The 23,057-nt window shown below is 33.2% G+C and overlaps 4 protein-coding genes across 4 annotated transcripts; 2 read left to right on the forward strand and 2 right to left on the reverse strand.

Moving 5' to 3' along the window:
- Nucleotides 1–2,930: 2,930 nt before the first annotated feature.
- Nucleotides 2,931–7,361, forward strand: LOC101248146 (uncharacterized). The gene is made up of 10 exons (XM_019211828.3): nt 2,931–3,093; nt 3,172–3,273; nt 3,370–3,435; nt 3,640–3,804; nt 3,908–4,021; nt 4,741–4,812; nt 5,593–5,676; nt 5,785–5,885; nt 6,324–6,408; nt 6,763–7,361. Exons 1-10 carry the CDS (start codon nt 3,016–3,018, stop codon nt 7,138–7,140), a joined length of 1,245 nt encoding a protein of 414 aa, XP_019067373.1. The 5' UTR covers nt 2,931–3,015; the 3' UTR covers nt 7,141–7,361.
- A 371-nt stretch (nt 7,362–7,732) lies between these two features.
- LOC101249025 (kinetochore protein NDC80 homolog) lies at nt 7,733–11,759 on the reverse strand. Its single transcript, XM_004230512.5, has 4 exons — nt 10,513–11,759; nt 9,055–9,301; nt 8,250–8,396; nt 7,733–8,110 (listed from the first exon to the last, which is right to left on the reverse strand). Exons 1-4 carry the CDS (start codon nt 11,634–11,636, stop codon nt 7,895–7,897), a joined length of 1,734 nt encoding a protein of 577 aa, XP_004230560.1. The 5' UTR covers nt 11,637–11,759; the 3' UTR covers nt 7,733–7,894.
- Nucleotides 11,760–13,821: 2,062 nt separating this feature from the next.
- On the forward strand, nt 13,822–17,054 carry LOC101244424 (NDR1/HIN1-like protein 26). The gene is made up of 2 exons (XM_004230586.5): nt 13,822–14,761; nt 16,610–17,054. Exons 1-2 carry the CDS (start codon nt 14,165–14,167, stop codon nt 16,694–16,696), a joined length of 684 nt encoding a protein of 227 aa, XP_004230634.1. The 5' UTR covers nt 13,822–14,164; the 3' UTR covers nt 16,697–17,054.
- A 1,112-nt stretch (nt 17,055–18,166) lies between these two features.
- RPL3 (ribosomal protein L3) lies at nt 18,167–21,198 on the reverse strand. The gene is made up of 6 exons (NM_001247068.1): nt 21,182–21,198; nt 20,841–20,942; nt 19,938–20,048; nt 19,494–19,798; nt 18,737–19,146; nt 18,167–18,608 (listed from the first exon to the last, which is right to left on the reverse strand). The coding sequence occupies exons 2-6, from the start codon at nt 20,923–20,925 to the stop codon at nt 18,350–18,352; spliced, it is 1,170 nt and encodes a 389-aa protein (NP_001233997.1). The 5' UTR covers nt 20,926–20,942; nt 21,182–21,198; the 3' UTR covers nt 18,167–18,349.
- Between the last annotated feature and the right edge of the window lie 1,859 nt (nt 21,199–23,057).

The following is a 23,057-nucleotide window of genomic DNA, read 5'->3' on the forward strand; positions in this document are numbered from 1 at the left end:
GAGATCTATAAATTTGACTATTTGAGATCCCAACGGAATACCAAAACATCTCACATTAATATAAGTAAAACTTACTAAAATAAAATATCTGTTTTTTTAATTATCTAATTCTAAAATTGGCAGCGCATAATAGTTATTCCTTAACAAAGCTTTATTAATATTAATAAAAAAATGTGTAAATTACATAAATTTTATGGTTTTATTTTGAAAATATAATTTATCTGTAATGAGAATTTAATTACAATAATTCCTTAAAATTTAAAAAAAAACTGATACAATAATTAAATCTCGAATACATTAAATATGGTCTCAGATACATTAATATGTAATCGGATACATTAAAAACTAGTTCAGATACATAATATGTAGCTCGGATACATCAAATACTGGCTCGAATACATTAATATGTAGCTCAGATACATTAAAAACTAGAGTTGATATATAATATATAACTCGAATTCATTAATATGCAATTCAAATACATTAAAGAAATAAAGAATTTTGAAGATTATTAAAAGTAATAGAAGATAATAGAAATAAATGAAAGAAAAGATATGTATTTCCGTATATTTGTAATAAATATATAATATAAAGGCGCTATGAAAGAGCCTTTGTGAAATTTAACATGTACTAATACAATTTTCCATGTGTATAAACTTTATTTTATTGTAATTAATATTTTAGAAACTTAATGAAGTTGATTATTACTAAAATAAATCAAATGATATACAAATAGAATCTTAAAATTGATTATTTCAATCTATTTTTCCTGTCATTGATTTCTATTGCAAGGCTTTCAAATAGTTTAACTATTAAAAAGTTACATAATTTTGTCAAACAATTAGTTGGATTTGATTTTTGGTTCTTTTTCTTATATATAATTTACATTCTACGTAAATAAATTTGAATCCCTAATAATTTCTGTTCATGATACGATGAAAAATATTACAAAATTAAATGATTTTTGCATGCCTATGATTTTTATTTGTCAAAAATTTTGTAAATATTGCTTGCTTATATCGTTTTGTTCAACAACCTTTTTGTCAATGACTAAGCAACATGTTTTCACTTTCAGATTTTTTGTCTCGTTGCTTTTGCTAATGTATTGTAACTTTATTACCCTTTACACCGATGTATCAATTCATATTTATTAAATATTGGATAGACAGATAAGGTTATATTACATGTCTCTATTTAGATTTCGTTAGTGTTAATAACATATATTTTAATTTCTGCATCCCATTTATGATAGTTCGAGAGTATATTTATACTTTTTCCTTTTTAAATTTATTGTCTCCTCCTCTGTCCTTCTAACCCTCAGTCTTCGACCATACCACCCCCGAAACCCCACTCCCCACCCCTATCCACTTCCGTAACATCTTATTAGATAACATATAAATGTTTTTTAAATAATATTCTCACTTATTTATCAAACACTAAAAAATAAGTAAGAGATTCACCTTTTTACTAAACAATCAGTTTCATGGAAAATATTTCTTTATATCAAACACGCCCTTAGCGGTTGTTTAGTAATTGGACGATAAGATTCAAGTTATTCATGTATTATTTTTCATAACTTATACTACATTCGTCCATTTTAATTGTCGTACTTTCTTTTTTAGAGTCAAAAGATAATGATTTTGACTAGCTTTTTACTATATATTTTTTCATCATATTTTGTAAAATCTTATTGGTTCGTCCAATGTGTAAATATTATGTTTTGTATTCAGTTTGACTATAGCCTTTAATCTTATTAATTTAACATGATTAACGTTGATATTTCAATAAAAATATATTGTACTCATATGAATTTTACTGTCTTTTCAAAAAATTCTATTCATTTAACAGTTTTAAAGTTTAGCTTATCACATAGGTAAGTGAAAATATTTAATCTCTTTCCAAACACCCTATAGTTGTAAAAAGTTAAAAAATTGAAAGAATCGACCAAAGACTATTAAAAAAAAACCCAACTTTGGGCCCGTTTGGTCATAGATTTTTCAAATAATATTTAGGAAAAAACTTGACAAATAGTGTTTGTCTATACACTAGTTTTTTCTAGTATTTGGGTCAAACTCTCATTGTTTGGGATCTTTTAAAAATTGAATGTATACCTCAAACTTTTATCTTTTACAAAAGCACCCTCTATAGTTGTTGCTTACGTTGTATTACATAATTCTTTACATTAATTTCAAAGTAGTGATGAAATTTTTGGTGAATGTGAAATGATAATATGATTATTGATGAAAATAATGAATAATCAGCTCACCATAACAAAGGCATGTGTTTTGTCTACTTCACGATATATGAAATGATGCTTGTTGCACTTAAAATTACCACATTGCTCTAGTGTCATGGACACTATTTTGTTATTGTTGTAACAAAGATCCAATTGACTTGTAATATAAACTTATGGTTAGTTTTGATATTTTTAAAACTTATGGGTATAAATCATATTTTTTCCAAAAAAGTGAAATATATTTCCCAAATACTATGGCCAAACACATGCTGAAATGTCACCCAAATAACATTTACCAAAAATATTTGAAAATCTATGACCAAACACCAGCTTTATGTGGTTTGAATTAATTTTTAGTTTAATAAACTAACATAATTGATTTAGATTTTCTTTAATGATAAAGCAAATCAAACCGACTTATGTATACCGTTTGGTGAAATAACTAATTCTTGTTAAACTAATATACGAATAAAATAATACATAAAACTAATTCATCTAAAATTAATACCTGAGTAAAATAATACATAAAAATTTACTCATAATTTATTTCTACATTATCAATACGTGTATAACTCTAACTAACTACCAAATAATTCCTTCATAATTATTATTTAATGTGATTTTTTGGGATGAAAATTAAAAATCTAACAAAACCGAACCGGGTTCACGTGTTATTTAGTTGCAGTGCTATACCGGCTCGACCATTCGCTGGTCCGAGTTTTTAAAGGTTTTTTAATAAAAAGAGAGAGAGACAGTGAAGAAAACTCAAAGCCCTAAAAATGGCGAGCGGCGTAGTGGAGAAGACGGAGGAAGAGCTCCGCAAAGAGCTCTTTGAACTCAATAGGCAACAACGCGAGGTTCGTTCTATATCTTTCATTATGCCATACAATTTTCTAGGTTTTGTTTTTGTAACTTTTATACTATTGGTTAACTAGATTACTGAGCGGCTTAAGGATCCAAGAGGTCTTCGACGCGGTGGCGGAGGTCCACGGAGTTTTGTTGCCAATGGTGGCCGCCAACGCGGCGTTGTTAGACCTGTAAGTTCTCTTTGTATGTTTTTGAGATGAAGCTTCTTGTAACTTACGTCCTTTTTTAGTTATTGAGTTCGGTGTTTTGGTTAATTGGCTATTTAGGCCGAGAGGAATGATGCAGAGGATCAGCCAGCACCTAAAAGGCGTATGTCTTCTACTGTTGTGAAGGTGAACACTGAAAATTCAATAATCCTCACCTCAGAAATTCGTATGTTTAGAACTAGAACTACTAATTTACTTAAAGAAACAAGTTATATGGATAATTCATAGCCAAATCATTTTAAGGCTATTTTCTCTTGTTGTTGTCGTCATTCGTTGCCATTCCAAATAGAGTAAAAATCTTATTAATTGTATATTGGTTTATGGATTCAGATTGAAGAGGGGGAGATTGCTGAGGATGTATCCGGAGCTCCAAGGGATGCAAATAAGGAAGAGTCAATTGTGGAGGCAATCCCCAGGGTGGCACCTGCCAACCAGAATGAAAGGAAGCCATCCAATTGGCTACGAAGAGATGGCTTTCAAAGGCCATCCAAAATGGTAAATATGGATGGAACACTTTTGGGGCGCCACACTATTCGTAAAGATAATGGTATGTTTTTGCACCTTAGAGATACTGATATTCATTTTCTTTGAATTGTAGGATTTTGATATACCTCCACCAGAGCCTGTGCCAAGAGTCTTGCCCAAAAACGAGGATCCTAAATTGGTTGGTAGGAATAAGAGAATGTTGGGGCAGCTGCTGGGGACCTTGGAGGTGAGTATAGAGTACTTTTTTATGGTTTTGATTTATTTCTTCTGAACCTACCAGCTGCCTCATAGGTGCCAATCTGGTTTCTGTAATAGTTGAACTACTATAAAATTCCATCTCCTGGGGATATGCTTGTGCTTAATTTCTTAAGTTGAAGAAGTTATCCAAATAATTTGTTAAGGCAACATCAGAATAGTGCTCAATCACCTAAACCAGAAAAGTGGTATTGAAATTCTTTTTTCAGGAAAGTCGTTAATAGTTGCATATCCAAAAAAAGTGTTTCTTGCAGCACATACCAATGAATCTATTTCGTCACTGAAAAAAGAGTTGAATTGTCAGTTACAGACTAATGAGGGACTTGATTTTCAAACTCTGATACTATAAAGAAGAAAAACTATTGAAAGAGAATTATAAATTTGATGTCCAAATAAGGGGTTCAAGTGCTTTCAAGGGATTGGTAAAACATCTTGATGACTTTATTTTTGTTTAATGTTGTTCCTCTTATATATCTAGGGTCCTCTAGGGGAAAATTTTTGGAGTTAGCCAAGAAACTGTTTTTAATCATCTTGTCGTTCTACATTATCAGTTTGATAATATTTCCTTGAAAGATAATTCTTAATTTAGAACCCTCAGTAATTCAGTTGTACAATCGTTAGTTTCTGTTTGGCACGGCAACACTTAGCTCACTTACCTTTACTCCAATTATATGTGTGGAATGTTTACAGAAATTCCGGAAAGAAGACATGCAGCTTTCAGGGACAGAGGCTTACATGCGGAGGTCAGATTCTTTGAAAAGGGTAAGCACTCCGATCTGACATTGTTGTATTAACTCTGGTTGAATGTTTTTATTGCTAACATAAAACTTCATTGGAGGATGTGCTTTTTATTTTTATTTTTGTTTCTATTTTTAATTTGTATAATATTGACTTAAGATGAGCATTTGTAGTAGATATTGTGACAGCTCACTGAGGATTTATACAACTGACCTAACTTGAGTGTAGTAGGGTACTTGCAACTTTATGGGAGGATAAAAATTATCGGGTGAGAAAATTATACGAGTTTGAGTGTGTGGTCTAATGATTTGGTTGCAGCTTGAGTTAATATTTGAATTTTGTACTTTAGTCGGGAGAATTTGAGTTTACAGAGGAATGTACTGGGATTAACCTACAAACGAAATTGGTTCTCACTTTTGTAATTGTTGAACTTTATAATTCTAGGATTATCCTAATGAACTTGGTTTTTTAGTTTTTTTTATATTGGAATATTTTCATTTTTATGAATCCCCAAGAATCTTGAAACATCTATACATGTGGGATTTCACTGGGTATGTTGTTGATACCATACCTGTTGAAAGCATGTCTTTAATAGGTGGATGGGGTTTCTGGTGTATCGTATGCTTTCTTACAGTCCACACCAGCTATTCTACGAGTGCATTTTTTCTCATATAATCTACAACTATTTTCCCGTCCCTTCCTCCCCCCTCAAAAAGTTAGAAAGACCTCAAGAAAGAAACATTTGTTCTAATGATCATAAAACCGAAGCCTAGAGAAGTACTTTTGACATCAAAATAATGCCAGGCTGAGCAAAGGGCGCGCGAAGAAAGTGAGAAGTTAAGACAACAAGAGCGGGAGCAGCTTGATGAAAAGCTGAAAAGAGATCTGGTGTGTTTCAGTTTAACATTTTTCAGCAATTCTTGCAACGAACTTCTGTGATAAATCCTAATAAGTGATATGAGAAATGTAACTCCCAACTCTTGTCTCCGTGTTAAGACTCTTCGAGCACGTCTTGCTGCTAAAGCTGAGGAGAAGAGGCTGGAATTGCTGTTTCTTCGGTGGATTGAGCACCACAAAAAACTAGCCAATTTTATAAGGTATTTGCGTTAGCTACATCAGATATTAATTCCTGATGCAACCAGCAATGGAAGCTTGTTCTACATGACCTGCCTGTATGAAATGTATTCCATTTTTATTCAATGCCCTCGAGTTTTTGAGATCATTACAAGTTCATTCGAAATGTTTCGGGAGCAGCCTCTTTTATTCTACTGTCTGCGTCTGCACTATTCTAGATCTGTCTGCAGTGAACTTATCGTGTTAATTGAGTTCTATTTTGCAGGTTATTTCTTATTTCGGTCCAAATGTCCATATTCCAATTTTATTGACGCGAAGATAAGTTTCTGTTCATGTACAGAATGTTGAAGCTGTTAAATGACTGCAAAATCCCTCTTTGCAGCAGTGTAGGCTGATCAGTTATCTATCCTGGTAACAGTTCATAATTTCTCTTTATATTTTTTGGCTGTGTTAATTTCCAGGACCAAAGCCGAGCCCCCGATCTTTTATTCTTTTGCCAAACCATTGGAAGAAGATTCAACCTTACTTGAGCAGAGAAAAGATCAGGTAACTATCAAGCTGCACACATTTGATTGCGTTATATACGAATGAAATACTTCCAAATGGATAGAAAATTGAAAATCCACAATGCATGAGTTGTGAACAGAAATTATTTGTTTAGGTGGCAGAAAATTATGTTTATTTAACCCTGTAGCTTTGGTAGTGTGAGTTTCTATGGGAATGCACTTGTGTTTGTGGATAGGGGAGGGGGGAGTACTGAATGCAGTGGTGTGAATTCTATAGTTGACTGAGCATGTGAGACTTGAGTGTTAGAAAACACATCAAAGAGCCTCAGGACTTATTGATTATGTGGACATGTGTTATGCTGACAGACACTTGACTTTTATTTTTCCTCATCAGATATTCGAGGAATGGAAAGCTGCAAGGAGAGAGGAATTGTCGCAATACCAGAAAAAAATTGCTGAACAGAATATTGCAAAAGCTGAGGAGGAATGGAAAAATATTTTAGAAAGGAGAGCCAACAAAAATGTTTCAAACCTTCAAGAGACTATGGACAAAGAGCTAGAGACTCATAGGCTTGAGCGTGGACCCAAGACTCGAAAGATTCCTGGTGTCAGCAACAATGAAGATGAGGATGTTGAGGATATCAATGTTGTGGAGGATGATATGATGGATGATGTGCTAGAAGTGGATGAGAATAACCAGAGGAGTGATGAAAATGTGAAAGTTGATGCAGGCAATGGTGATCCACGGATTGATAACAATGATGAGCAGTAGATATGGATCTTTCATCTCCGTAAAGGTTTAGTCAGGAAATGGGCTTTTATAAGAAGTGGTGTTTTGTGTTTGGTTGGCTTTTGTGGCAGCTATATGTGTCATGCTGAGCTCCGCTATGAGGATTACTTTTATTTATGTTAAACCTTCCGATTTTGTTGTATCAGCTGAGTGTCTTATTCGTAGTATTTATCAGTAAGAAAAAGAAAGTTACTTCTCTCAAATACACACCTATATTTGAATGTTTTATTTGTACTCATGTGAAGATTAATTGGCCAAGGTTGAGATTCAGTATGAAGATGCACTACTTGTCAACCTGCTAAGCTTCTGAATGGACATAATTAAGGAAAATCTATAGCTGCAGTTTTCTCAGATTGAACTATATGCATAATAGAATTGCTTCAGTCAGGGTTGACACAACGTACTTTTAATGACATCATTATTCATGGAAAGTTTATGACATGCAATAAATTTAAATGCTACGTGTTCCGTGGTGTTGTCAGTTAAGTTTCTTGTGGTTCCATATCTGAATCTGGATTTTGTGCTACTATACAAGTGGGCAAAATAACAAATGTCAACTTCGTGACTAGCATGATCAGACGAGAACTTAATGAGATCTTCACAGCAACAGTCTAATCAATTGTTAAGACCATACCATGGAATACACACTTGTAGACCTTTGTAAGGGATGGTGTACCAACATAACCATATTTTAAGTAAAAACGAAGAAACATAATGTACTTAAGATCAGGAGGAATCAGTGGTTTGCGTCAGAGACAGGCAAACCAGCTTTATGCAGATCTGCTATAGTCCCGGCAGCTTCTGCGAGATCATTCTTCATCATGCCAACTTTTGATGTAATATACTCTTTATATTTTGAAACTGAATCAACAACAGCAAAGAGTTCATGGGCACACAGCTGCACTTCTTCCTCAGTTTGTGCGATTGTTTCCTGTAATTTGGCCTTGGACGCCTTTGAAAGTGAAAAAGATGCCAATTAAAATGAAGATTATACATCTAAGACGAGAAACCACACAAGTCAACATTTGTCGGAAGACATTTAGAAGCCATGCATTACAGTATAAATCTTGTCTAAATTGCAAATGCCTTACCTTCAGGAAGTCCGCCGCCTCTCTTTCAACCTGATCCAACTTCTGCGTTTCTGCTTCAACTTCTTCAACTATCCTTCCGGCTTCTATTGCACAGCTAGATGTGAAGTCCAGTCTTTCCTTCTTTACCAAGTCCAACTGAGCCTCCAACTATCATTAATCATAAAAGGAAACAAATAGCCATATTAGGCTGAAGGCACCGTTATACGTCCCCAAAGGACTAATAGAAGATATATTTTAAGCTGATAGACCTTATGCCATTAGAATTTGTGAATAATGGTAACATCGCTTTATCTAATTTTCAAATTCAATGCTGAAAGGCCAAAACATTTAAGCAGTGACACGCATGCAGCGCATGCACGCAAGAAGAAAAAGAAACACAAATATACCATGGCCAAAGAGAAGCTGTTCAGTGGCGCTAATATAAATGATCAACTACTAATTCACTTCATAAAAAGAAGAGACTCAAAACTCAGCTCATTGAGGCATGATAAATCATTACATTCTAAAATTTGGATCATAAACAATTTTACAAGTATCAATTATTACCCAAAACATTCTTTTGTACATATTTTAAAACAGTTAAGTGGGAAATTTTTTATGCATTTTTGATTTCCAAATAGTGCAGGTACCTCTGACTCTGAGAGCATCTCCACTAGAAGATAGAATGCCACTTATTATGTCATCAGATTCACTTCCGATAAAATGTTATATATTATACAAAATTAAATATCGTGTGTGTGTGTGAGAGAGAGAGAGAGGACCAGTGTCCAATTCTATAGTGGGAAAGGATGCTGGCTAAACTTACATCATCAATGTGAGCCTGAAGAGTAGCCAGACGATTCCTCTTTGACTCTAATTTCATAGCCTTCTCAGATGACTGTTGCTGGAGATATATCAACTCTTCCATTTTCCCCATGGAACTCTTTTTCATCTCATCTTCAAAGGATGCAAGAGTGGGCTTTAATGTTTTTTTGTAATTTATACCTAATACCTCTGCTGGTGAGGACCCTTGGGGATTCAATTGATACTGAAATTCATTTCCAAGCTTTAACCTGAAATTTCAAATGAGGCTGTTTGTTGTCAGAGTAATTAAGGAAATGATGACGAGCAACAAGTAGAAGGAAAGTTCCACCGCAAACCACAGAAAACATACAAAAATATACTTGCTCCATCTCACTTTGACTGATCTAGTTTCAAACTTACAATCTTAACCCCTCCCAAGTTATGATCTAAATCATCAAATTGTAGAAAATTTGCTCCAACAGTTCAATCTGATAAGCTATGGAAAAGAAAAGAACTTTTCAAGCAGCAACAAGAAGGCACAGAAATCTGAGAAATGATTGTTGCATAGAGACACTCCCACAAAATCTTTTTTCCCGAGTGGCATTTGGGTGTTTTCGTCCATGCTTTGGCCAAATTCAAAAAGTGTATCATCAATTGCCGCATAATCCAACAATAAAAACATGAATATAGAATAAAAAATATTCTTCATGAAGGACCGTCATATAGCTGGAAATACAGAACTCAATTCCAACATAGCACCCAGTCAGGCAAGATACATCTAATTAATGCAGAGACTACAACATTGAAGGATCAATTGTTCTTTAAAAAATGGAGGCATGCTGCAGCCTTAGTTTCTAACCGGAGTGATTGGAAAAACTAAATTCAAGAATCTATAACTAAAAGGTATGATGAGAATCTTAGCATTATTGCCTTGTGACTAGTATAGTGTTCCTCATTCATATCTCAAGTCAAAGTTTAGAGGAGCAGCACTACAACAATGGGCTAAATTGTGATTCTCATATATCACCGTAGCTAACAATTCACTACCCATTAGAGAAAGAAAGGCATGTTTTTGGAAGTTAGTGAATCAATTAAACTCTGAGAAGCACAGATATAAAGTCAGTTTACATATAACTTTCAGCAAATTGCATTCCCATTAATCTGTCACCTAAATTATCTGCCGAGAACCCATTATAGAAGCAATCTAACAGTATCATGTTGTAACGGCCATTTAAACTTAAGTGAATGTTGATAGAAACAATCAATTGAGGGAAAACAATATAATGTCCTTCCAATCTTATCTTAGTAGCCATATTCTTATAGCTTTAGTCCAACTAAAATAGCACAGCAATGCAATATATCCATGTTCATAGAACAACAAACACTTATATTACGAAAAATATTGAATCTCATGCTGTTAAATGGAAAGTAAGATACTCTTATTTCAAACAACATAAATAACAGGAGAGGGAATGACAACCTCCTGATAGATTGGTTGCACTCAATCATTAGCTCCTCAAGCTTCTTGTACATGTTCCCAATCGCAGAGTCGAGGTCCCAAGCCTTCTCCTCCCATTCAATCCTCTGGTTCTCAATATCCCCAATATCCCTTTCCAAAGCATGCAACTCCCTCTTCATCCTATCTGCATCCCTGGAATTAATCCCTTGTTCCTCCACCCTCTTCTTCAACTCCTCATTCTCTGCACAAATGCTCTCTTTCTCTGTAACCTTAGTCTCTAACCCTTTTTCTTTCTCTTCCACCATCTTATCCATTTTCACTATATGCCCTTCTAACTGTTCAATGATAGCCTGAAACTTCTTTACATCTTCCTCCAACGCACTCTTCTCCTTCTCCAACGTCTCTCTTTCCGATGGTCCTGTCTTCATTTCTTCCAACTTTTCCTCTTGAGCCTTCACATTCTCCTCCAAGACATTCACATCCTCAACCAACCGCTCCTTATGTTGTTCCAACTCTTGCATAAATTGGCGATCCAATTCATCTACTTGATCATCTTTCCCCCTAAAGTAATGCAAATAACTCTCTACAGTATATCTCAATTCCTTATTACTCGGAGCTAGTGGTTGAGCCGAACTCATCCGGTAATCATCAAATTTACATAGCTGAACAAGCCAGTGAATTGCTGCAAGTAGACTAGGCCAGGAATGAGGCGTCCCAGGGGCGCGTAATGCAGATTTGTTCAATTTCACGGGGCAATTTAGGGATTTCAGTAGGGTTTGGAGATCATCTTCGAGTTTATGCGACTCTGCTAAGGAAAATCCGAAACGAGAGAGAATGAATTTTAGGGTTTCGGTGATATCTTTTGCAGAAGGGAGAGGATGTTTGAGAGTAAAAGGGAGAGAGTGGGAGGAAAGGTAAGCATTGATTGTACGCAGAGCAGAGAGTTGATAGGAGCGGTCAGAGATGGGGATAGCGGAGGACCGAGTGTTTACACCGGCAGATGAAGGCCGGCTACTGGCGAAGCTTGCGTCGGAATCACGCCCGCCAGTGGAGATAAATTGCCTTGGGTCGTTTATCGGAGTCGGTGGTGGATGACGGCGATCCGGCACTGCAGAATTGGTACGACGGCGTCCGGCGCCTCTCATTGTTGAGTAAACTGCTGCTTGATCTCGGTGGCTAGTGAAAGGTACTTGTGTTTCTGCTTTGAAATTGGAAAATGAGTAATGGCGGCATTTCAATTAGAATTTCGGTTTAATTGTTTTTTAATTATGCTGTTTATAAATTTGGCCAAATAGACGTATCATGTTGGATTTTCACCCCTCATATATCTCAACTACGTTATTTTCCTATTAAATAATTAAAATTTTCATATCTGATGTGAAATCAGATTTTTAAAGGATATTAATAAAGGATACATACGTTGTTTCACAATTCATTAGTTCAATTAATAATGAAAATATTCGAGAACAATTGTATTTTATTTAGGTCATTTGAATACATTAGAAAATAAATGAGACAAACACGATTTTATCTTTATTTCTTCAATCAAAATTATTACAATTCGAACACAATTGAAAACATTTACAATTAAAAAGCCGATCAAAATCAACTAACAATATTCTAAAAGAACAAATTATGAATGATTCAATAATTTAATAAAAAAATGATATAGTTAAGATATCTAAGGAAAAAAACTCACCAAATTTAAAAATCTATTTACGTAGGCCTATAAATTTCAATCCTTTAAATTTGTCAACTAAACATTGATTTTCGTCAAAGTTGAAGGAGTAGTTTATTTACCTAAAAAGGTATTGCATGTTACCTTTTGCTTAATTTAATTTAAATGATACTTGTCTGATTTATAAAATTAATCAATAATTTATTCTTTTGTATTTATTTTGTTCTTATTATTAAATATTACTTTTATTTTTTTAATATTTTGAACTCCCTTCATTTCAAATTAATTGAATTGTTAAAACATTTTCTTATTTTACAATTAACTTAATTGTTTAATTTTCAAAACTATTATTATAATGTTCTTCCAATTTTACCTTTCATTAGTTAATATTGAAATTAATTATTAATTAATATTTAATTATTTTAATTATAAATTTAATAATAATTAATAAGAGTAAAAATAAAAAATTATGCTTAATTTATATTAAAAAAAAATCTTAAATGTATGAAATATCTCATCAATTTAATTAATTGAAATGGAAGAAATATTATTAAAATAATTTGATAAAATTTCATCAATTATTTATTACTTTTAAATATTTGTCTGAAGACTATGATAAATAATTATCGTTTAACAGAGGGAGGTAGAAGGGTCATGTTGGCAAAGAAAAAAAAGTTTACCTAAAATTTCCTCCTTCTATTCCATTTTAATAAATCAATTAAACTTATATTATTTATAACACTTCGTATTCTCTCTATATATAAATAAATATATATATCATGATGTGCCACTTTATCATCTAATAGATCTCTCCCTTTCCAATAACGTGATTAACTTTTCATTAATAAAGCTTCTCTTAATTAATCACAATAGAAAAGATTTCAGTATTAGTTAAACGTCTATTTACTTTTACAATAATAAACACTTTTAATTAGTTTCATTATTATTAGTATAAAAGATATTTTAGAATTAACTAGTAATTTAAACTAGACATGAAATAAGCTGGGTAAATGTTCAAATTTGAGATTCTACGCTATTTAAACAAAATTAAAAAAAAAAAAGGAGTTAAAATGGTCGTCTATAGAGTTTTGTGTGATAAGTAGATATATATCACCAAAAATTTTAAAATTAATTACAAAATGATAGTTATATTAGAGAACGATTTTGATGTAAAAAGCAAAATACTAGTTAGTCAAAAACTCGCATGTTGAAAGATGGAGTGACGAAAATAAAAATATGAAAACGAATATGTAAGTATACTAAAAGACATAAATATAAAATAAAAATATTTAAAATAACGTGAAAATAATCTTATTTTCTATCAAACCGTCATGAACAATGTAATATTAAATAAAATTCTAGTAACAGTCAAGTTATTTTTAATACAAATATTAATAACTCATTTATAATTGAAACTAATCATATAAAAATAACTACTACAATATATCTTAATATAAATATTAATAACTTTTTTCATCATTCAAATCAATGTTTTCTAATCATTATTTCTCCTTTTTTTTAACAACTATAATATTCATATCAATCTTCATCCACCTCAAATAATTTCATAAAATAATATTACCTTCCACTGACAATAACTATCATATTAGGGTAATTAACCATGTCCATTAAAATTAGAATAAATAGAAATAAATCTAACCCTATAATTTCTTTTCAAATTTCCAAATAAATAAAAGATTTAATAAGTAATACAATTAGTAAAGAACAAAGGGGAAAGAGAAAGAAAGAACCAAAAACAATAATGGCAAGAATGCAAAGTCAAAAAATTACCCCACTTTGATGCCACCTTTTTTCAATTCCAAGCAAACACACACACACACACTATTGTCCCTCCCTCCATCTTCACTCTCTCCTAAAGCAAAGCAAAGTTGAAAAAGGGATTAGAGAGAAGAGAGTGGTGGGTCTTAATACAGTACAAATTATTCCTTCAATCTTATTCTAATTCTTTCTTCATCTTCAACAACAAAAAACAATATGACCTCAAGATTAACTCAAAATGGTATTAATGGCACCCACCATCATCCTCAATATTACCCTCATCCTACTTCTTCTTCATCATCTAAAGCTTCATTTAAAGGTTGTTGTTGTTGCCTATTTCTACTCTTTTCCTTCTTACTTCTCCTCATTCTAGCTGTTATACTTGTTATTGTACTTGCCGTCAAGCCTAAAAAACCCCAGTTCGATCTTCAGCAAGTGGGTGTTCAATACGTCGGAATTACACCTAATCCAGCTGCGATTGCAACTTCCTCCGCCTCTGTTTCACTCAATATTCGTATGGTTTTCACTGCTTTCAATGATAATAAAGTAGGGATCAAGTACGGTGAGTCCCGGTTCACGATCATGTACCGTGGGATTCCTCTGGGTCGGGGCTCCGTACCCGCGTTCTACCAGCCAGCTCATAGTGTTAAGCGGGTTGAAACTACCATCGTTGTGGATCGGGTTAACTTGCTCCAAGCTGACGCAGCAGATTTGATTCGTGACGCCGCCTTGAATGACCGGGTCGAGTTACGGGTATTGGGTGATGTCGGAGCTAAGATTCGAATCCTTGGTTTTACTTCACCTGGTGTAGAGGTTAGTATTATCCATTCTACTTTATTTGTATTTGGTTTTGTGAATCGGTTGGAACGGGAGTTTTGTATGTATTAAATTGCTATAATAATTTAGTTACTTAATAAATAAATCTTTTTACTATGAATATATAAATGACATGACCTTATGGAAGAAAAAAAAGGGCTAGAAAACATTTTGTATAAATTGGAGGGATAATTAATTAGCGGTGGATGATTTGCTCTAAGCTTTTGTCCGGATAGTAATACAAACAAATAATGGTGATAGATAGAGGGACCCATTTTTGCCTGTCATGTCCAAGTTATTAGGTCATTATTGTCTACACAAACTGCCATTTTTTATGTTTTTGTTTCTTCATTTTCTCACCTAGTAGAAAACTGATTTGAAATTTTGCTCAGCTTATTCAGTGTAATCATATAATTATAATATGAGAAGAGTAGAATATACGCTGATCATACTCTTAACGTTGAGTACTATATTCTGCATTGATTAGGGATATTGTCGTAGTTTTTTGGATTCATTAGAGCTGCTCAATACTTTAGTAGGAGTTGAGACAGTACAATTTCTCCACCTACTATTAGAGCCTGGTGTACATAAACACCTCCTTATATTGACAGAGACTTTCCTCTTTTCCCTTTTTGTTAATTTTCTTTAACTACCGACATTTCTTCGGAATATTCAATTTTAGACTAGCCATTGTTTCGATTATTTTTCCACATGGAGCAGACCTTTAGGATCAACCGTAGCCTTTGAAACTCGTGAATAATAGGCACACCCTTCTAAATACTAGGCTTAGTTTTGGTGCTAAGCTCTTGCCGAATAACCTATATCACAAGTCCCTCAAGCCTGTGGTTTGAACAACCAATATCTTGCTTTACAGACTCTTTCTTGCGTAAGCTCCTTTCTGAACTCTGTACTGCTTTTAGTTAAACTAACACTCAATCCTTGGAGTTTTGAGGAGGGGACAAAGGTAGGAAATTTAACAAGGTTTTGATTCTGCTGCCTAAACCAATATTTTTAAGTCACCTTTGTCATTACACTAGAACTTCGCCTTATACTAAGTGGATGAAGTAAGTTCATTACATGTAACTTGTCTCTGGTGCAAGTTTCCTAGTGAACATACTACGAAATAGGTATGGACTAGGGAGGTAAGAATAAGAAGGCCAACGGCTCCTGATTATAAAAACTCTTTCCAGTGAGTTGTGACTAGTGATTAGTCTCATGCAGTTAGGTATCTTAATCCTTGAGCTAGTTGTTTTTCACTTCATCCTTTGTGCTAATTAGTCCTGTATCCCACTCCAAAAGGAAATTTACTGTAAGCAACTCTTTTCATCAGATGCATAATCCTAGTGGTCAAGTCCAGTGCACGATTTACAATGTCATAGTTAGTAACAAATTCATGTCATACAAACTCTCTCCACTAGCACAAAGAATTAGCCAGTGGGTATTTAGCATTCACTGACTTGAGAAAATCTTTTAAATAATACAATGTGCACTATAGGCGAGAACTAGGGGTGTAGCTAGGTGGTGGCGAAGTTTCAATTGAATTCTCTTTGCCAGAAAACCATAATGCGTTGTAGGGTGGAAACCGTTGTTGAATGAAGATTCTGATGTGGTCGCAAAGGGGGTTCAAAAATCCTAGGTGTGGTTTTCTATGTATACTTGGCTCCATAGCCAGAAGCGGCCCTCCTTCCTTTGTTTTATGGCTAGTCTAGAACCAAGCCAATATGATTGTCGATTGTTATCCTATAAAGAACGGTATCATTAACTTTTAACCATACAAGTATTTTGTTATGCTTGCAGCAGTGTGTGTGAATTTAACAGTACATGATGATGAATGGTGTTGAACAGGTATCAGTGGATTGTGCAATAGTGATTAGTCCAAGGAAACAGGCTCTCACATATAAGCAATGTGGATTTGATGGTCTAAGTGTATGACACTGTTAACCCACAAGTAACCACATTTGTTGGACTTGGTTAAACAAAGATAGAAAAATGCAAATTGCAAAAGTAACATTTGGAAACTTATTTTAGTAAAAGCAAGATTCTATTGAGCCTACTAATTGTAGTGGAAAAAAAAAAAGGCATTTAATTATTAACTGAATTTTCTTCTTTATATTTCTTTTTTTTTTTTGGAAAAAGTTTTGTTCCACGTTGTAAAGTTTTGAACAATATATTGTTATGCCACTCCTCAATGTCATTTTCTGGTTTTATATTTTTAATTTATTTTATCTTTCGAACTCTAAAGGGAGAATCTGATTCTGTGACTTTATCAAATGAATTCTGAATTCTTGCATCTCATGCATCTTTTTCTTTTTTTGCAGCTTTTTACCCTAATTAGTGAAATATTCAAATCGAATAATTGCTGTATTATAGCTATAAAATGAGGAAATCTTTACGGTAAGAAGACTATATAAGTGATAAGTCGCCAGTTATTTTCATTAAGACTTGAATAATAAATAATTACAATTACTGTAGAAAGACATGAGTTGTGTCTGCCTCAAATCAAATGTAATTGCGTGCTTCGGGAAAATGAAAAAAAAAAGCTTGAATATAATAATAATTATTTTATCTAAATTAAAAATTAAAACGTTTGAATTAAAAAAAATTCTGGTAAATGTTTGTCGATTTGGAAATGGTGTTGACAGATGATGATGATTGGAGTAATATTTTTTGTTATAGTTATTGATAATAGTGATTAACCGTGTTTGTCGATAGTGGCAATTGGTGTAATAGAGGAATGTTATTGATGTTTAGTTGTGGTTAATGATAATGATCATTAATACGGGTAATAACAAACAGTGGTGACTGTGACGAATGATGGTTGTAGATTGTAGATAAAAAGTAGAGGAAGTAGTAGTGGTGATAGTGGTTAATGTAATATCCAAAAATGTGTGCTAGTAAAAAATATGGAGTTTGGAGCCAAAAGACAACAAAATTAATTAAAATTTCCAAAAAGGCAAACAAACATCCTCATATTAATTCGCATTTTTAAAAAATTTTGATCAATTTTATTGCCCCCTCAACACCAGACTCCAATAAGGTACCTAACTTTGTAATGCATCTCAAGAAAAATTTCAAAGTATATCCACGATTTAAGTTAGACTAAAAAATGTTTTACCAAAATTATAATGACAATCGTCATCCGGAATGATAATATTATGACAATTATGGGTTTTTCATACAGATACAACTAGGCTTCAAATAGATATATTTTATAAAAAAAAATATTAAATTCATGGAATGATTTGTTGTACGTGCCTAAAACAACTAACGTAAAGTTTAAAAAGTCATCTAATGATTCATTATCACTCGAACTAAGGCAAATAATGAAAGACTGATCAGCTCAACGTGATAATATTGTTTCCCTGCCCTTACAAAGGGCTACGAACAACAATATTGGATTTTGAACAAAGCAACAAAACTTTTGCATTATATAGAAGTTCTCAACTAGAATCCTTAATGCAACAAAAAGCTTTAAAATGTCAAAAATTGTCTCCAGAAAAACCTCACAAAAATAAAAACACTAGTAGGAACAATAAATTGTTTAAAACTTATGGTTTAACCCAAACAAAGTGGATGCTGAAACATTCAAGCCTTCAGGCGTCCATAGAATTTCTGCTTCTCTTGGGTGGTCTGGAAGCGACCATGTCCAAACTTGGAGGATGTGTCGATGAACTTCAGCTTAATCTCCTCAAGAGCAACACGAGAAGTCTGGTTGAGAAGGGATTGACGCAGAGTTACAACCCTCTTCTTAGTACCAACACAGCATCCCTTGATCAACAGGTAATCCTCCTTCACCACACCATAATGGGGAAATCCACCAATAGGTGTAATGTCTTTCTCAGTCCTGTTAACAAGAATGAAAATCTAAGAAACTACAAATTGATAAACGAGCACCAACTTATGATTGGTATATGGATAAAAAGGCACACAACCACCAGCTACATGAAGGGTAAAGAAAGGAAAAGTACAAACCTGTCAAACTCAGTTAGGGCAGTGTGGGACTCCTGTCCAACCTTGCCGAGCTTGTAAACCTTCTTGTTCATCTCAGTACGGTGATGGTATCCATTTTGACCAGCACGAGCCACTGTGAATGAAACTCTAGCAGGATGCCAGGCACCAATACAAGCAACCTTACGTAGACCCCTGTGGGTTTTGCGAGGAAGACGTGTCACACCCCAACGAGTAACAACACCTTCATAACCCTTACCCTTGGTGACACCAATGATGTCAATCATCTCATCCTTCTGGAAAACAGCATCAACTGGAACCTGCTTCTCAAAGAAACCATATGCGAAGTCAACCTTCTGAGCAATTGATCCTCCATTAACCTGGATCTCCATCAAATGGGCTTTCTTCTGTTTCAAACCCTTCATCTTCCTTATCTGTAATTTATTTAAAGGAAAGAAAACATTAGATTGATTCTAGTATAATCTTTGTTTACAAAGAGACATTGAAAATACTCAAAATCCTTTAATCAGGACTATGAAAGAGGTATAACCAAAAAATGACTGCAGATATAACCAAGTTAAGAGATAAAACCATATTATCTACTGAACCAATATACAGCAGCTTTGGAAATCTGATTTATATAAGATGTGCATGATTTATAATTAAAGTCAAATTAGAAACCACACATACTTGAGGCAGTAAGTGAGCACACCAAAAATATACTAGTTCATAGGTACGCTCAAAGAATCAATTGTTAAGCATGAGATGGGTCTAACAGTACCTGAGTGTGAGCCAACACACGGATGACACAAGCATACTTCTTCAATTTCTCCAGCTGTGCCTGGATATCCTTTTTCCCTTCATCAGTTTCATATTTCTTAGAGTACTTCAGGAAGGCCTTCTTCTTGGATTTGCACCAGTTCTTGTAGAACCTCCTCTTAATGTCTTCACTGAGATGTTGAGCCCAGACTGTGTTCAGGCAACGAAGACCACGAGGGGTCTTCACATACCCAACAACACCAACAATCACCATAGGAGGTGTTTCAACAATGGTAACAGCTTCACATGTCTCTTTCTTGTGGAGTTCTGTAACCACCAGATGAATGTGAATTAATACCAAAAATAATTAAGCAAAGACATGATATTGATTGCCTAATACTAGAATAAAGATCTAGAAAGATATGGACTAAATGAAAAGAGAAACAGGTGAAAACGGATGGTTTACTTGATCCAGGTTTCTCAACTTCTCTGACAATGTGAGTCATTCCAGCCTTGTAACCCAAGAAGGCAGTTAGCTTGCAAGGCTTGCTTGGGTCATCCTTTGGGAATGCCTTCACTGCAATAGTATTAAAAAAATTAAAATGAACATCCATAATAAAAAAAATGTGTTGAAATGAGCAGCTTAAACTAAATAAAAAGTGTTTTTTTGGTGTGATATAGAATGTGAAGAAAACATTTCATTTCATTGTATCAATACAAGTGGAAAAAGTTTCAACTAGCTTCACTAAAAAATCATTATCTAGAATAAGGTTTAGAGAATAAAGAAAGGAATAGCATAAACAAGGTATGTGACTAAGATGAAATTTGACAAGAGTCCAAAACAATTATTTCGTAGTAATAAAATAGTGTACCTCATTAATAAATCGAAAGTTACAAACTTTCAGCATTTTTGAAAAAAAAAAACAGTAAATACAATGATATTGTTGTTAGCATTTGGTTGCAAAAATTCATATTACTTATCTTGATAATTAATCAAGGATAACTAATCTACAAACAGAATAATGATGAACAACGGATGCTCATTAATACATCAAAATACAACTATTTTCTATAATTCTACCAAGATATAAGATATGATTTAAAGGACATTGAACAATAACTTTAGTAACATATGGTTGCAAAAGAATCATTTTATTAATTCTGAGAACTAATGAAGGATAACTAATGCTCAAATGGAACATGTATGACACTATTATACTTTTAACCTATCAAGGATGATTAACTTATTGCAATATTCACATCATCATCAAAACATAAGTAAATCTTTCAGTAAATAATTTGTCAATGCCAAAATAGATATTTTATAACAAAAATCCATTCACAATACGAAAAGGAAATGTAGACATACCCTTTCCCCTGTGTCTGGCAGCACGCTTCCTGGGGAGAAATCCCAAAGAACCGTGTCTTGGGTGCTCAAACTTCCTGTGAGACATCCTTCTCCTCCTTCAACCTGTAACCAATGAACACATATCAATTAGCTCACAACACCAGTAAACACACACAAATAAGTAATAAACGCAACTAAAAACAGTCAAACAGCTGTGATTTTCTACAATGTAAAACAAATTCATTCTGAAAAAGAGTATGGATTATTGAAAATTTGAAAAAACCATTACAGATTTACGTACTTGTTAGTTGATACAAAGAAATGAGCATGCATAAAAACAGGAAGATTAAGGGAGAAAATACCTGCAAGGGACGGCTACTGAGGAACTATGGGGGACTCGCTCAAAGTGAAAAACCCTAGTGAAACATTTAGGTTTATATAAGTAGCGAAGTTGAATGGGCTGGATTTAGGGATTATTGGCCCAGTTTCTTTTAGGTGGGTTTTCCCGGCCCAGCTCCAATGACTTTATTTCATTTTAAAAAATTTGAGAAAAAATTGTTTGACTCTAGATAAACAAAACGTGTTACATAAATTAAGATACAACAAATACTTATATACTTTCTAACGTAACAGCAAAATACTCAATATCAGAGTTTGCGTCTGCACAGATCCAATATGTAAATAATATATTTTTTTATTTTTATGTAATAATATACGAATTTTTTTTGATGTTCAACTATAAATAATTGTTGCTTTTTAGAAGAATTGAATATCGAAAATTATGTTTTATCATAAAAAATGTGACTTTTGTTTCTTCGATTATTAATAAAAGTTTAAAATCAATTTCAATTAATATTCACGAACAAACAAATCAAATTCCGATATATTTTCACTTTGATAACAATTATTTATTTTTTTTTGCAAATTACAAATTCTTTAATGGCTAAAACTGCTTCTAAATTTAAAGATAAAATGATCAAATGCTTAAATTTAAGGGAAAATACCCAAGTACCCCCTCAACCTATGTCCGAAATCCCAGAGACACACTTATACTATACTAAGGTCCTATTACCCCCTGAAATTATTTTATATGTAATTTTCTACCCCTTTTTAGCCTACGTGGCACTAGTTCGGAAAAAAAAGTCAACCATCGTTGGACCCACAAGATAGTGCCACGTAAGCTAAAAAGGGGTAAAAAATTATTAATAAAATAAGTTAAGGGGGGTAATAGGACCTTAGTATAGTATAAGTGTGTCTCTGAGATTTCAGGCATAGGTTGAGGGGGTACTTGGGCATTATCCCTAAATTTAAAGATAAAATGATCAAATGCTCCCTTAATCTATACTTAAATTTTCAACTACACATTTGAATTTCACCGGCATTCTCTCACCACCTTGAGCTGTTAAAAATAAAAATAATTACACCCCTAAAAAGTTACAATCACATTTATGTTGATAAAGTGAAATGCACGCGTTTGACAGGTGAAAAATTTATTAAAAACATTTTTTTTCCTTATTGATTCGTCATGTAAAAACTTTGTTGAAGGTTAAAAGATCAAAATTTATAGATTTGTGTCTTTTGATCTTCTTATTTGAATTTTGTTGATTATAATGTTGATTTTTATCTTCACTCTCTCAAGGAGAGTGCAATACACTCACTTTGTCATGTAAGCATGTCGGGTGGTAATAATTTTAGTTTTAAACAGTTTAGGGGTGATAGAACTCCCGTGAAGGATAAGTATATAGTTGAGAATCCGATCATAGCTTAAGGGGGAATTTGACCATTTTCTCAAATCTAAACAACTAATATCTATTACTATACAACGCCATAATGTAATAACCTAGATTCATATCAAAGTAAGTATTATATTCATTACTATTATTTTTTATAATCGTGGTCTACAACCAATTATTGAATATTTGTTATCTTCTACCAACAACAAGTATCATTGTAACTCCATTATAAATGGAAGGGCAAAAAATTATTATTTAAGATTTGAACTCGAAACTTCGTGGTATTCAACCTACTCCAGTAACCGGTGAGAATAATATAAATAATCAAGCTTTATTAATGACGTAAATGTTATTTCAACAAAATTATTTCTTTTTCTTTACTTTTTCGTTGTATGGTAGACTAACAATAATTTGGTGTTTTGGACATATAATTTCATTCCTTGATTTGAAATCAAGATATGAAATTAATATTTGGAAATCATGAGAAGAATATTGAAATTCTCTA

The sequence above is a fragment of the Solanum lycopersicum genome, chromosome 1 (assembly GCF_036512215.1).
Source record: "Solanum lycopersicum chromosome 1, SLM_r2.1".
NCBI lineage: Eukaryota > Viridiplantae > Streptophyta > Magnoliopsida > Solanales > Solanaceae > Solanum > Solanum lycopersicum.